The sequence below is a fragment of the Sorex araneus genome, chromosome 7 (genome assembly GCF_027595985.1).
Source record: "Sorex araneus isolate mSorAra2 chromosome 7, mSorAra2.pri, whole genome shotgun sequence".
Taxonomy (NCBI): Eukaryota; Metazoa; Chordata; class Mammalia; order Eulipotyphla; family Soricidae; genus Sorex; species Sorex araneus.
The window spans coordinates 13650528-13665484 of record NC_073308.1 but is presented as its reverse complement, the minus strand read 5'-3'; the positions used below and the strand labels follow the sequence as shown (position 1 = coordinate 13665484).

Below are 14957 nucleotides of genomic sequence, written 5' to 3'. Positions count from 1 at the left end.
ACCCTGAGCCCCGCCACGCCTGCCCCACGCATATGTTCTCTCGAGCCCGACCCACAGTGATCTTGGAGCACAGAGCCAGGAGTCAGCCCTGAGCACCACCAGGTGGGGCTCAAACACTGAAAACTAACCAGATGAAAAGCACCAAGTCTGTGTAAAGCAGGGGGCCTGGTGGGGACAGGCGTCTGCATGTTTCCCTGCCCCTGCCATCAGGCCCAGCACACGGGCGCCTCACAGGCTGTCTTCCCAGCCCGCCTCCCGGGCATCCCTTCTCTTTCCTGCTCCTGTCCCTGTGCTCATCCCTGCCTCCGTCTGGTTCCCCTGCAGGGACCATCACTGTCTCACCCTCCAAGACGTGTCCCCTCTCCTGGGTGGGGCCACCCTGATAACCCATTTTCAAACAACAAACACCCCTTGGGCCGGGCTCACAAGCAGTGCTCAGAGGACCAGGGTCCACCAAGTCCAATAAACCTCAGGGGCCAGACCTGGTGGTGCCAGGAACCATGAAGGTCAACCCACAGCACTTGACCCTGTGATGCCTCAGTCTTGCATGTAAAAACACACTGACCCCTGACTCCTGAAATATCTTCCCAACCAAATATTTATTCGTTAGCTTCGGGCCACACCAGCATTGCTCCTGGCTCTGCACCCAGGAATCACTCCTGGTGATGCTCAGGGGATCATATGGGATGCCCAGGCTCTGATCTGGGTCAGCCACAGGCCAGGCCCCTCCCCACTGTCCTGTGGCCCCACTCCCTCCCACTGTTCTGTGGCCCCAGCCCCTGTATACTTTTACAAGAGCCACTCCCAGGGCTGGGCAGGGGTCGTGGTGCCCAGGAGCCACCCAGCACTAGGGCCCAAGCTCAGGACCTCACAGGTGCCAGGACTGCGCCTGGCCAGTCATGCTACCTCCTGCCCTGATCACTGGATGACCGTTTGGTGCACTGCACAGGGACTCCGGAGGAAGCTGCCCACTGCCCATCTGGGCATGAAGCACTGCAGGTCCCCAACTCCAGACCCCACACCCTTGCCAGCCCGTCCTTCTCACTGTCCTGTCTCCTCTCCTCGGCTTCCTCAGTCCCCTCCTCCCCTCCTCGTCTGGGGCTCTGACACCTCTCCCGAGGGCAGCAGCAGACGCCCGTGGCGCTGGAGCTGCAGGGCCTCCCGTCTCTCTCTGCCCACGTGGTGCCACACCCCTCTCCCCAGGGAGCCTGCTCACACCCCACGGTCCCCAGACATGGGGGAGCTCAGGGGACTCGGACGCTGGGTTTGTTGGGCACCACTGTGAGCTCCTGGGAAAACTCCGTGCTGGGCAGACCCCAGGCTCCCGGACGTGCAGGTGGTGGTGCTTGGGGACAGACTCGATTTTCCATCCCAGCCAGGAGGCAGGGAAGGAGCGAGCCTGAGACGGAGCTGAGTGAGCTTGGTCGGGGCACAGCCACCAGGGGTGCAGGACGGGAGGACGAGAGCAGAGGGCAGGCGGCAGGCACCTGGAGTCCCCACAGCTGACCCCCCACCTCGCGCCCTAGAGGGGCCTCTCTGTCTCACCGGTCGTAGTCCCCGTTGCAGAGGGCGCGCACGGGAATGGAGAAGGTCTGCCACACGGGGTTGAGGGTGTTCTTCATGACCTCGGTCTTGTGGCAGATGGTGAAGCTGGGGAGAGAGAGAGAAGCCCGTCAGGGAAAAGCGGGTGCAGAGCCAGCGGGCCCTTGGGGCATCCGAACTGAGTCCAGCTGCTTCCTGTGACTTGGGAGGCAGAGGCTGCGCTCCTGATCCCCTCGCTGTGTGGCCTTCCGAAAGCCCTGCCCCTCTGGTCGTCTTCCTCACCCAGAGACACAGAGACCTTTCCACGGGGACCCACGGCAGGGTGGCATTAGGAGCCGGGGGGCCGGGACATTGTCGGTGGCATCAGGCGTGCGTGCCCTGGGCTGCTGGCACCTTCTCTCCCAAGCCCGCCCTTGCACTCACCCCTCATGCCCTCCTCCATCAGACTTTCTTCCTCAGCACCCCATCTAAAATTAACCACTTCCATTCTGATTCTGGCAATCCCAGACCTTTCATTCTTTCTTCTTTTTCCCATTCTACCCACCACCATCTGAATGTTTTGTTTGTTTGGGATTTTTTTTGGGGGGGGTTGTCATTTTGGGAGGCCACACCTAGTGATGCTCAAGGGTACTGTTGACTCTCCACTCAAGAATTACTCCTGGTGGTGCTCAGGGGGCCATATGGGATGGCGGGGATCAAACCCAGGTCAGTTGCTTGCAAGGCAAACACCCTCCCCGCTGTACTTTCTCTCTGGCCCCACCATTTGAACTTCATTTTATTTTATTTTGGGGTCCTGGTGGTGCTCGGGGAACCATATGGGATGCTGGGGATTGAACCTGAGTCGGCTGCGTGCACGGCAAAGGCCCTCCCCACTGTGCTACCACTCCAGCCCACTATATGAATTTCAGTTACTCTGCTTTTCTCCCTGTTTCTTTTGTGGAGTGTGACCAAAAGTAAGCTGCCTAAGGACAAGGATTTTGTCTCATGTGATCACTGATATGTCCCTTGTAACAAAGAAACCTAAATGTCTGATACTTTTGTAACTTTCTTTTGTCTTGTTTTGGCTTGGGGACCATACCTGGTGGTGCTCTGGCTTACTGCTGTATCTGTCTGCGGAGGACCATGTGGGATGCAGGTATTGAACTCTGGGTCAGCTGCAGCCCAAGATGAGCGCCTACCTACTGTACTATCACTCCAGTCCCATTTAGTAACTTCTTTCTCAATTTGCTCTGTTTTGGTTTCGTATGAGGGTCACACTCGTTGCAATGCTGGGGAACACATGTGGTGCCAAGGATGAAACCGGGGTCAGCTGTGTTCGAGGCAAGTGCTCTGAGCCCTGCCTCTCTGGCCCACGCAGTAACTGCTGAGTTTTTCCATTGTGGACCGGGGAAGAGACAGCTTCAAGGGCCTTGAATGCGGGGGCCCCTCAAGGCCTTTAATCCTGGGTCCCTGAGTGCTGCTGAGGTGGTCCGGATACCCACTGGGGCTCTGAGCAGCACCAGGCCACCTGCTGGCCTGAACCCAAACTTCAGTGCCAGGCCTGGGACTGCAGGGAGGGGCTCCGAGTCCTGCTTGGGAAGGTAAGGAGGAAAATCAAAGTTTTTCAGAATGAACCAATAAACAAAGCATTTCTTTACCTTTTATTTTGGGGCAGGGGGGACAGGGTGCACATCTGGTGATGCTCAGGGACCACTCCTGGTGGTGCTTGGGGGATCATGTGATGTCGGGGGTGAACTGGAGTTGGCCACAAGCAAGAAAGGATCCTTAGGGGCCAGAGCAATAGTACAGTGGGCGGGGTGTTTGCCTTGAACACAGCCAGCCTGGGTTTGATCCCTAGCACCTTATATGGTCCCCGAACCCACCAGGAGTGATCCCTGAGTAAAGAGCCAGGACTAAGGCCTTAGCACCATTGGATGTGGCCCAAAATTCAAGAAAGGAAGAAAGGAAGTAAAAGTAAGAGAGAAAAGAAAAAAAGGAAGAAAGAAAGAAAGAGAGAGAGAGAAAGAAAGAGAGAAAGAAAGAGAGATAGAGAGAAAGAAAGAAAGAAAGAAAGAAAGAAAGAAAGAAAGAAAGAAAGAAAGAAAGAAAGAAAGAAAGAAAGAAAGAAAGAAAGAAAGGGAGGGAGGGAGGGAGGGAGAAAGGCAGGGAGGAAGGCAGGGAGGGAGGGAGGGAGGGAGGGAGGGAGGGAGGGAGGGAGGGGGAGGGTTCTTATCGCCTGGACCCTCTCGCCATGCCCTGCACCCCTAAGTTTTCTTGTATATCTGGTGACAACTGCCTTCCTCAGGGGACCCTTTCTGTGGCCTTCAGGAGCATTTCAAGCCATGGAAGGAAGCCCTTGGGAAGGAAGCCGTTGGCCTCTGAGACCCCTGCCAACGGGATCTGATCCATGAGCCCACTTAGCCAAAAGCACAGAACTAGCTTCTCACACCTGGGCCCAAACCAGTGTCCCTGTGCCCACCAGCCTTGGCCTGTCCTGGCCACGTGTCCTGGAGGGGCAGCGAGAGGCAGGGCAGAGCGAGGCAGGGCTGCCCTGAGGTCTCCCGGCTCCCTCTTGGGCCACAGTGCCAGGCCCACCACACCCACACAGCCAGAGCCGTTTCTTCTCTGGCAGTTCTCAAGTCAACGTTGGTCCTGGGGCTGGAGCTATAGTGCAGCTGGGAGGGCATTTGCCTTGCACGCGGTCGACCCGGGTTCGATTCCCAGCATCCCATATGGTCCCCTGAGCACCGCCAGGAGTAACTCCTGAGTGCAGAGCCAGGAGTAACCCCTGAGCATCGCGGGGTGTGACCCAAAAAGCAAAAAAAAAAAAAAAAAAGTTGGTCCTATCACAACGACCCAGGGTTTCTCTTCTCTTCCTTTACCTGGTGGAGGTGTGGGGGAGACCGCCCTGCGCCCCTCACTGCCCCCAGTCCAGCAGAGGACAGTACCTGCTGGGCAGCAGCCAGGCCAGGAGGGGACAGAGGGAAGATGGGTGGAGGCCCCTGGGACTCAGTCCCCTCCGAGAACACAGACTTTGCAGGCAAGCCTCTGTATTTGTTCCACAATAGTCATTTTGGTACCACACCCAGGGGCTGCACTGGGTGGGGTTGGGGGGGTAGGGCTGCACTGGGTGGGGGGTGAGGGGGTCTCTGTGCTGGGGGGGCCCGGTGGGGCGGTCACACTGGCATCTGGGGGACCTTGTGGTAGGTACTCTGGGTCTCCTCTCTGCTCCAGCTGCTTGGAGCAGCTCTGAGAATGCTGAGCTGGTTTCTCCAGCTGCAGCTGCCCCTCCACTCCCGCTGCCTGGGGGGTGGGGGTCCGGCAGCTGGGGAGCCTCAGCACCCGAGGCGAGGCCGAAAGTGCTCTGGCTCTGGGCGCAGCCCGCGGTGCCGCTGGGCCACGCTCTCCCTCTCGCTGGAAAGGAGGGTGGGGCAGCTGCTCGCACCAGGGGCCCCTGCTTCACATGCTTCACCAGGTGCCCGGGGCCTATCAGCAGGGCCAGGGGTCAGCCCGAGTGCAGCCAGGTATGGCCAAACGACAGCGACAACACCTGCTGGCCCAGCTGGGCTGCCGTGATCACAAGGTGGCTGCTTTGGGCCATCTGGGCGTGGGAGGTGACAAAGGTCCCTGACGCGGAGCTGCAGACTGGCTCTGTTCACCTGGGCCCTGCGAGCCACACGTGGCTGTCAACATAGTAAACTGAAAAGGAAGGAAGTGAAATCCTCGGTCCATCAGCCCCCAATCCAGCACTCACCCCATCGGACAGCTAACGGCCGACCTCCTAGACAGCAAGACCCAGCCAGAGCTCTCCCCTCATTCCAGAAAGTTCTACTGGGAGAAGTGTCGTCCGTCACACAGCAGCAGCAGAGCAGGCCAAGCGCCTGCCTCCACATCACTTCTTTACTCCCGGATTAGTTCGGGATTGAGTTTGCCAAGATGGGGAGCACGGAAGCCTGGGGTTGGGGCTCCGGCTCTCCCCCCCCCCCACCCTCCCTCTTAGTTCCCGCAGCCTTGAGCGTCAGGGGCTCCTCTGAGCTGGCCTTGCCCCAATCCTACCAAGTACTCTCCATCCTCACTCCTCACCATTTGGCCATTTTCAAGACATCCCCCCCCCAGCTGCATGACCAGGCGGGTGGGGGCTCGGGTTTGCCTGTCCCTCCCCCGCCAGCCCCTGCCGCTTCAGCTCGCTCCCTGCCTCCCACCTGCTCCCCTGTCAGTCACGCAGCTCCTGCCCTGCCTCCCATCCTTCCCGCGCCCCACTCCACCCTGCAGCGCACCCCTCGGCTCAAACCCCAAGCCCCTCTGTCCGCCTGGCACCCCCTCCAAGACCTCCGCTGCCGGCACCGCGCAGATACCCACGGAGGGCCCAGAACGCCTCTGGGTCTTTTCCTCCCGCCCTCAAGTCAAGCCAGGCAACAGGAATTATTTAAAGAAATCCTCCTGGGCGTCCTCCGCTGAGACAAAGGACCTTTTGTTATGCAAATGATCACACCTAATTTCCCTTGTTTTGGAAATTCTGGTTTAAAAATCCATTTTCCCTGGATTTGAAACACCTCCTTCCTGCCTCCCCCCACCCCTGACACTTACATTCACGCGCCCACAGCCCCACAGCTCACCCACACCCTCACCGGCACGCAAGCACTCACGTGCCCACTTACACACACTCACTCACACTCACACCCACCGGGCACCCCTGCCCGCACAGCCCCCACCCCCACCCCGGGGCCCAAGCCGGCTCCTTCCCTGCTCCTCCCCCCCAGCCCCCCTCGGGGGCCCCATCCCTTCCTGGGTGGCGTTTCTCTGATCAGCCTCCCTGGCCCGGCTGCAGGGCTGCTCTGAGAGCTCCTCGTGCGAGGTGTCGCTGCTGCAGAGCTGAGTGGCAGGAAACCCCTGGGCACCAGACCCTCCGCCCAGATCAGTCCGCTGCGGCCGCGGCTGACCTACATTTGCTTCTGTGTCGTGTGTTTCGGTCAGATGTGGGTGGGCGGCTTCTTAGATTAGGGAGCTGAGGGGAAGAGACAGGTTTCGTGATCTGTTGCAGTGGTTTACTGTGACTCGGTGGAACTGGGGAGGTACCAGGCGGCCCAAGCAGCAGAGTTGGGGTGCGGGTGGGCGAGGGGATCTGAGAGCGTCAGGGCTTGAGCCACATCCCAGGGAGAGCCCGCCAGAGCCACTCGGCCCCTCCCCTCAGCTCTCACCCTTCCTCCGCCCCAAGGGCCTTCTCCATAGGAAACCTCATTGTACACCGTGTGGGTGTGGATGTGGAGTCAGTGTGTATATCTGTGTGTGAGAGTGAGTCTGTGAGTGCATGTGAGAATGTGAGTGTGTGACTACATATATCCATGCAGATATGTACATCGTAGTGTCTGTGTAGAACTTGTTGGTCCGTGTGTCTGAGTGTGTGAGTCTGTGAGAATGTGTATATGTATCTGTATGTGTGTGACTAAATAGGCATATGTGAGAGTGTGTGGGTATCTGTGTGGGTGTCTTGTATGAGTCTATTTGTGTATGAGTGTGTATATGTGTGTCTGCCTCAGGATATATGTGTGAGTATATGACGAAGTGAGTGTGTGTGAGTTTGTGAATGTGTGCATGTGTGTCTGTTATTATGTGAGTGTGTAACTGTGTGTATAAGACTGTGTGTGTAAGAATGTATGTATGTCTGTGAGTGTGTGCGCATGTTTGAGTGCGTGTGTGTCCATGTGAGTGTGAGTGTATGTGTTGGGGGAAAGGGACAGCATGGAGGAGCCGAGCTTCCCCCCTCACCAGCACCATCCGTGTGACTTCCTGTCCCCCTTTCTCTCAGGAGATGGCCCCGCCCTCCTGGCAAGTCAGGATGGCCCAGTGACCCCTGACCCCAGAAGGAGGGCCACAGGCAGGACACTCACGTTCCGTCCTCGTTGCTTCTGTAGAACACCAAGAAGGGGTCGGACTTCCCAAAGAAATCCTTCTTGTCCAGCTTGTTGGCGCAGAACTGCATGGTGGCGACATCCTGGGGAGCAGACGTGAGGCAGAAAATCCTGGGGAGCACCCGGTCCCAGGACACTGCCCCTCAGAGCCCCCCAGCCCCCGCTGGGCCATCGGTGGAAAGCCGATTCTCAGAGTCGCAGCCTGAATCCTGACTCCACGCTTCCGAGGCCTCCAGAGGGGGTCACTGCGTGGGCAGGGGTCGGGCCCCAATTCCGGACGCCTCCACGTGGGGGGGTTCAGCTCACTCTCCTGACTCAGGAGGGGTGCCCACTGCTTCCCACGTGCTGTGGTCCCCAGATTGCATTAGTGGACACGTTGCTTTCATGAAGGGCCTCTAACACACAGGAGGCCCGAAAACGCTCTCCAGAACCCAAGGTGGGGCATGACCTGTTTCACAGCTGAGCAGCCTGAGGCTGGAGCAGGGAACAGCAGTCTCGAGTCCACCTGGCAGAGCAGCGTCTTCATCTCCCTGCACCCTCTGCCAGCTCAAGACTGCACTGACCCAGGCCAGTGACAACTGCAGGGTCCCAAACAAGTGGAAACAAACTTGAGGCAAATGGGACTACATCAAAGTAAGATGCTTCTGCACCTCAAAAGAAATAGTGGCCAAAATATAGAGAGCCCACGGAATGGGAAAAATTATTTATCCAATCATCAGATAAGGAGTTAATATCCATAATATACAAGACATTAGTAGAACTACACAAGAAATAAACCTCCAACCCCGTCAAAAAATGGGGAGAAAAAATGAACAGAAACTTCCTCAAAAGAGAAATACAGGGGCTGGAGCGACAGCACACTGAGTAGGGCACACGGTAGACCCAGGTTCAATTCCCAGCATCCCATATGGTCCCCTGAGCATCGCCAGGAGTAATTCCTGAGTACAGAGCCAGGAGTAAACCCTGTGCATCGCCAGGTATGACCCAAAAAGAAAAAAAAAAAGAGAAATACAAATGACCAAAAGGCACATGAAAAAATGTTCTATATCACTAATCATCAGGGAGATGCAAATCAAAACAACAATGAGATACCATTTCACACCACAGAGACTGACATACATAAAAAAAAAAACAAACAAAAAAACCAAGAACAACCAGTGTTGGCGTGGATGCAAGGAGAACAGGACTCTCATTCATTGTTAGTAGGAATGCCAACTAGTCCAGTCTTTTTGGAAAACAATATGGGCATCCCTTGAAAAACTAGAAATTGAGCTTCCATATGACCCCACAATACCACTTCTGGGAATATGTCCTGGGGGCACAAAAAAAGCAGAATAGAAATGACATCTACACCTGTATGTTTATTGCAGCACTCCTCACAATAGCCAGAATCTGGAAACAACCCAAATGCCCAAGAACAGAGGACTGGTTAAAGAAACTATGGCACATCTACACTATGGAATACTATGCAGCTGTTAGGAAAGATAAAGTCATGAAATTTGCTTATAAGTTGATGGACATGGGGAGCATTATGCTAAGTGAAATGAGTCAGAAAGAGACGAACAGACATAGAACGACTACACTCATTTGTGAAATATAAAATGCAAGACTGACACCCAAGGACAGTAGAGACAGGGCCAGGAATATTGCCCCAAAGTTGGAAGCCTGCCTTATGAGCTGGGGGAGAAGGCAGCTGGGGTAGAGAAGGGATCACTAAATCAATGATGGTTGGAGGGATCGCTCGGGATGGGAGATGGTGCTGAAAGTAGACTAAGGACCAAACATGATGGCTTCTCAGTATCTGTATTGCAAACCATGATGCCCCGAAGCAGAGAGAGAGAAAGAAGGAAGGTGCCTGCCACAGAGGTAGGGGAATGGGATGGGGTGGGGTGGGGGTGGCAGACGGGGACATTGGTGGTGGAGAATGTACATTGGTGGAGAGAGGAGTGGTCGATTATTGTATGACTAAAACTCAATCATGAAAGCTTTATAACTGTATCTCATGGTGATTCAATTAAAAAAAAGTGCCGGGCTCTCCACAGATTCATCCAAGTCTTTCAAGAACCCATAAGCTAGGGGCTACTATGATTTAGGGGCCACACCCGGCAATGCTCAGGGCTTGCTCCTGGCTCTGTTCTCTCAGGGGTCATTCCTGGCTGACTTGGGACTGAAGCCGTGCAGACCATGTGCAAGGCCAATGTCCAACCCACTGGCCCTGCTGTTTTTATTTACCTGTGGGAATTGGGGGCTACAGCCAGTGATGGCAGGGTCATTCTTCACTCTGAGCTCAGAAGCGACCCTGGAATCATCAGGGCATGGCTGCGTGCAAGGCAGTGCCCCAACCCCTGTGCTATCTATTCTGATTCCCCTCTTAAAGACAGTGGAACTGAGGCAGAGACAGGAAGGCCCGGTGCTCCATGGCCAGTAAGGGGAGGAAGCAGCTGGCCCAAAGGTGAGTCACTGCGACTCCAGGAAGGACCCTGAGGTAAGCCAAGGGAAGCTTAATTATGCTCAGTTTGAGAAGTCACAGAAGTGTGAAATTCATTTGAGAAAGCCTCTGTGCAAATGAGCGAAACTAAAAGAAAAAGGGAAAAGAACTGACTCCAAACCTCAGTGGGCAGGTGAGCCCCTCTCATTTTCTAAGGCAGAAGGAGGCTTGGGGGGAGGGGTGCACTATTGTGTTGTTTGATTTGGGGACGTTTTTTTGTTTGTTTGGCCACACCCAGTGAAGCTCAGGAGTTACTCCTGGCTCTGTGCTCAGGAATTACTCCTGGCGGGTTCGGGGGACCATATAGGATGCAGGAGATCAAACTCGGTTGACGCATGCAAAACAAACGCCCTCCCCACTGTGCTCTCTGTCTGCACGAACCCCCCCTCACATAATTCAGACTGACATTCTCCAAAAGCCCATCGTGATCCTGTGACTCTGTGTCTGTCAGACCCTTAGACACTGCCAGGCTGTGACCCAGGCGAGCTCAGTCCTCCCTATGAGGCTAGAAAGGGGAGTTTTGGGGGATGGGGCGATAGCACAGCGGGTAGGACATTTGCAATAGCACAGCGGGTAGGTCGACCCGGGTTCAATTCCCAGCATCCCATAGGGTCCCCTGAGCATCACCAGGAGTAATTCCTGAGTGCAGAGCCAGGACTAAGCCCAGTGCATTGCCCTATGTGACCCAAAAAGAAAAAAAAAAAAAAGAAGAAGAAAAAGAAGAAAAGAAAGGGGGGTTGTTTGGGGTCTTGCTTTCTCTTTCCCAGGTGTCTCTGTCAGGAACAAGGCGTGGCTGATCCCGGTAAAGGAGGGGCAGGGAAGGGCCAGCCCTACACATGTGTGTGACCCCAGAAGACTGTGAGGCATGGCAGTAAGACGAATCGGGCTGGCAGGATTGATGGACACAGAGGGGTCCTCTGCAGCCTCCGCCCGAGGGTGTGGCCCGACTAGAAGCATCTCTAGATTCACTGCTGAGAAAGAAGATACAGCAGCTCCTGCAATATATAATTCCCTGCAATTTCTGCCTTTCACCCTATCTTTAAAAAAAACAAATTAAGTTCTTCAAAACAGCAAGATTACCTCAATTTGCATCTCTCCGCATGTTAATCAGGAAGCCTGTATGCCTCAGCAAACAGCTTTTCTCTACAGTGGGGCCCCAGCCTGCTCTAGCACAGAAGTGCTCCCTGCCCTAAGAAAGGTCAGGGTCAGCCCCAGGGGTCACCGGGGAAGCAGAGTACAACAGAGGACCAACTCAGCTGTCTCTGCCTTAAGGTAAGTGCAAACTTTAAAATTTCTCAAGCGATCTTGGTAGCGTCTCCTTTCGTCCTAGTCCTGAGATTTTAGAAGCCTCTCTCTACTCGTCCTTCCCAATGATTCGAGGCTCTTTCAGGGCCAGAGGAATGAGACCCAACTTGTTACTGGTTTTGGCATATTAATACACAATGGGTATAAATAAAGCCATCTTACAAATGAAGCAGTAAAGGCACTGAGAGGTTGAGTACCTAACCCAGAGTCACACAGAGCATTTGGTCTACAGTCAGAGCCCAAGTTTTTAGCCACTTTGTTCTACCCACTCACTCTATAGCCTATAGCCTATAGCGCGCTCTTTTGTAGGGGAATCTCCCCAGCAGTTCTTGGAAGCCCCGTGGGGCCTGTCAGTTTGGGCTTTGGGGTTGGACCTGGAAGAGCTGGGACCCCCAGGCCACACGCTAATAGGATAGGGGTGGGCCTGTGACTAGCTCCCCACCTCACGAAGCATTTCAAAATAGATGGGGGCGGGGGGGGAGGAAGAGCAACAGTACAGGAGGTAGGGCGAGTTCAATCTCCAGCACCCCATATGGTCCCCTGATCGTGGCTAGGGGTAATTCCTAGGCAGGTCAGGGGCAATCTCTGAGCATCGCTGGCTGTATTCCAGAGGCCAAAATAAAATAAAGCAAAACTTAGATGTTCGGAACTGCGGTGGCATTTCTTACGTTCTCCTCAGGATCACGGTGCTTCCCGAGGTTCCAAGAATCAGTACACTATCTCTCGGGGCAGGGGGGCTTGCAGGGGGCAGGGCCACTGCCGGCCACCCTCACACAGAGAGTGGCAGTGCGGCAAGCAGGAGGCCTCCCCGCACTGGCCCTGCGCATCTGCCTCGGGCTTTGCTGCTCCTTCATAACCGTCCCTTCCTCTGCTTGTCTCCACATTTGGAAGGACCCAGGAGCTACTCCTGGCTCTGCACTGGGGGCGGGCAGGGAGGAAGGGGGCACTCCTGGCCATGCGTGGGGGGACCCTGTGGCAACTGGTCCCCTACGTGCTTTGTGCTTCAGCCCTTTGTCCTTTTTCACAGCCAGGAAAAAAATGGGGAAAAGAAGAAAAAGAAAGAAAAGTACTGGCCTAGGTGCTGGTTATCTTTGCAGCCTGGACTGCCAGGAGTCTGAGAGCAACCTCTGGGCATTCAGCAGAGCCCTGGCCCCGGGAGGCAGGTGGCACCGTGAAGGGCTCCCGAGGTGGGCGTGCGGGAACCTTCCCGTGGGCTGGCTTAACCTGTCCCTCCAGAGCTGGCAACCGCCCTCCCGCTCCTTGAGGCTATCTGAGAGAGAAACCTAAATCCCGCACCTGACTAGACCTGGGGTTCGTGCAGCTTCCTGTGGGTGTCCTGACGGAGAAAGGCAGCAGATGGTGACTACGGGTCTGCTAATTATGAGGAAGACACACACACATCTACCCAGAAAAACAACACGAAGGAAATACATCAAAATTCTGACAATGACAGTCTCTGGGTGGTTTGTCGCTTCTCCCCCCACCCGGTGCTCCATTTTCAGGTCACACCCAGTAGTGCTCAAGGCTTATTCCTAGCTTTGCACTCAGGGGTCACTCCTGAAGTGCTCAGGGGAAGTGCTGATGTGAAATGCCAGGGATCAAACCCAGGTGGGCCACATGCAAGGCAAGCCCCCAACTCTACTATCTCCTTGCAACAAAGACGAAGTTTTGTCTTTGCAACAGTGAGAGTTCCAACTTAATCAGGACCAGGATTCAAAACTGCTACATGCTCCTTGCTACAGGTCCCACACAACCTGGTCCCCAAACAAACAAAAATAAAAACCCATACTGGCTCCCACTCCCACCGACTCTGTCCTCTCGAAGGTCACACATGACTTTTTTCCAGTCAGCCCCAGGGCCTTTGCACATACCATTCCTCTTCCTGAGCCCATCCTTCCCATTGAAGGGCTTGTTCCCTTATTTGTATGCATTTTGGCATATTGTATGTTGTTGTTCAAGGAAGACCTTTGGCAGAGTAGAGTGTTGAACATGTTACAAAAAGAGAGACCGTGGGGGCTGAAGAGATAGTATGGTGGGTTGGGCACTTGCCCCGCGTGCAGAAGACATGGTTTAAATTCCGGCACCCATGTGGTTCCCTGAGCACCACCAGAACTGATTCCTGAGTGAAGATCCAAGAGTAAGCCCTGAGCATAGCTGGGTGTGGCCCCAAAACAAAGTTTTAAAAAGAAAAGAAAAAGGGGCTGGAGTGATAGCACAATGGGTAGGGTGTTTGCCTTGCATGTAGCCGACCTGGGTTTGATGCCCGGCATCCCATATGGTTCCCCGAGCACCGCCAGGAGTAATTCCAGAGTGCAGAGCCAGGAGTAATCCCTGAGCATCGGGTGTGACCCAAAAAAGAAAAAAAAAAGAGAGACCAGGGGAGCAGAGAGTAGCACAACAGGGCAGGCACTCGCCTTGCACGTGCAAACCTGGGTTCAAATCCCAGTACCTCTTATGGCTCCCCAAGCACCACCCGGTGGTGCCCGCCCCCCAGCTAAAACATAAATAAAGAGACCAGGGTCTGACTGGCTCGAGTGGCTGGCAGCCTGTTGCTACTGGCCCTTCTGCCAAACCGAGAGCTGGGGGGGCACAGGAGGGGGAGCTGGCGCTTCCTGGCATGAGCCTGGCAACACAGGCTGGTGGCAGCAGCTCCCCGCCCCCCCTCCGGCCTGGCAGGAAGAGCAAGCATGCGGGGATGCCTGCAGCAGAGAGAGGACTGCTCTCCCCCAGGCCAGGAAGTCAGGGTCCAGGCCAGCGGACAGAACAGCAGGTAGGGCGCTCTCCATGCACACAGCCCCCGGGGATCATTCCCGCTGCCACAAGGGGCCCGAGCCCACCAGGACTAACCCCTGAGCACCTCCGGGTGTGGGTCCCCTCCTCTCTACCCCCAGCATGTCCTGACTCCAGTAGCCAGGGGCCCGGGAAGGAAGGGAAGCAGCTGCCTGCTCCCTGCGCACACCTCCCACCCCCAGGCTCTCCAGCTGCTAACGGCTCTTGGCCCCACCAAGACCCCAGCCCCACCAAGACTCCGGGGATGACGGGCTGAGCTCTCCCTGTCCTTCCGGGGCCCCTGCTCCCCGCCCTGGGTGAGGATCCCGGCCACCAGCAGGGCCCTGCGCAGCAGGAGCAGGCCAAGGCTCGGGCGCCCTGGGTCTCTTTACTCGAAGGCAGCATCGGGCCTGTGGCCACCCGTCCGCCCAGTCACCCGCCCGCCCGGTCCACTCTGATCCTCCGCCTGGCGCCCACACCAGCCCCAGCGCCAGGGCGGGCGTCTGCCTGGGCAGAAAGCATTCATCGAAGCAGGAAGCAGGGTGAACCCCCCTTTCCGTCTCCACCCTCTTTCTTTGATCCTCCCACGAATGCCGAGTCTGAAGGACCAAAGCTGAAACGCTCAGAGGTAATTATTTTAATTCAGCCAGATGCCGGGAATTGAGTCTCTTTTCCTTGCAAGGATTCTAGAAAAGACACCACTCAGCCCGAGATGCCTCCGAAGAAAGGAGCTGACAGTCTCTGGAGGGAGGTGGGGATCCCACCCCCAGCTCCAGCCGCAGGAGGAGGAGGGGCTGACAGTATTAAACGCAGAGTCTGGTTTGCCCATCTCGGAAAAGCACTTTCACTTACAGGACCTTATTTAATTACAAACTCGGGAGAGTCGGAATTTAGGCTTCTAGGCATTCCCGGTCAACCTCCCCCAGGAGCCCAGCAGCCAGGCCCCTCAGACACAGCTGCCCCTC

General features: G+C 55.7%; 1 protein-coding gene across 5 annotated transcripts in view; it reads right to left on the bottom strand.

Annotated features, from left to right (window-relative positions):
• Positions 1-14957, bottom strand: part of CPNE5 (copine 5) — an 85091-nt gene that overhangs the window by 22841 nt on the left and 47293 nt on the right. For all 5 annotated transcript variants that reach the window (XM_055144500.1, XM_055144497.1, XM_055144498.1 and 2 more), the window contains 2 exons: positions 7410-7513; positions 1546-1650 (listed from right to left, as the gene is read on the bottom strand). In XM_055144500.1, the coding sequence (XP_055000475.1) occupies positions 1546-1650; positions 7410-7513 (209 nt within the window). The remainder of the gene's footprint in view (positions 1-1545; positions 1651-7409; positions 7514-14957) is intronic.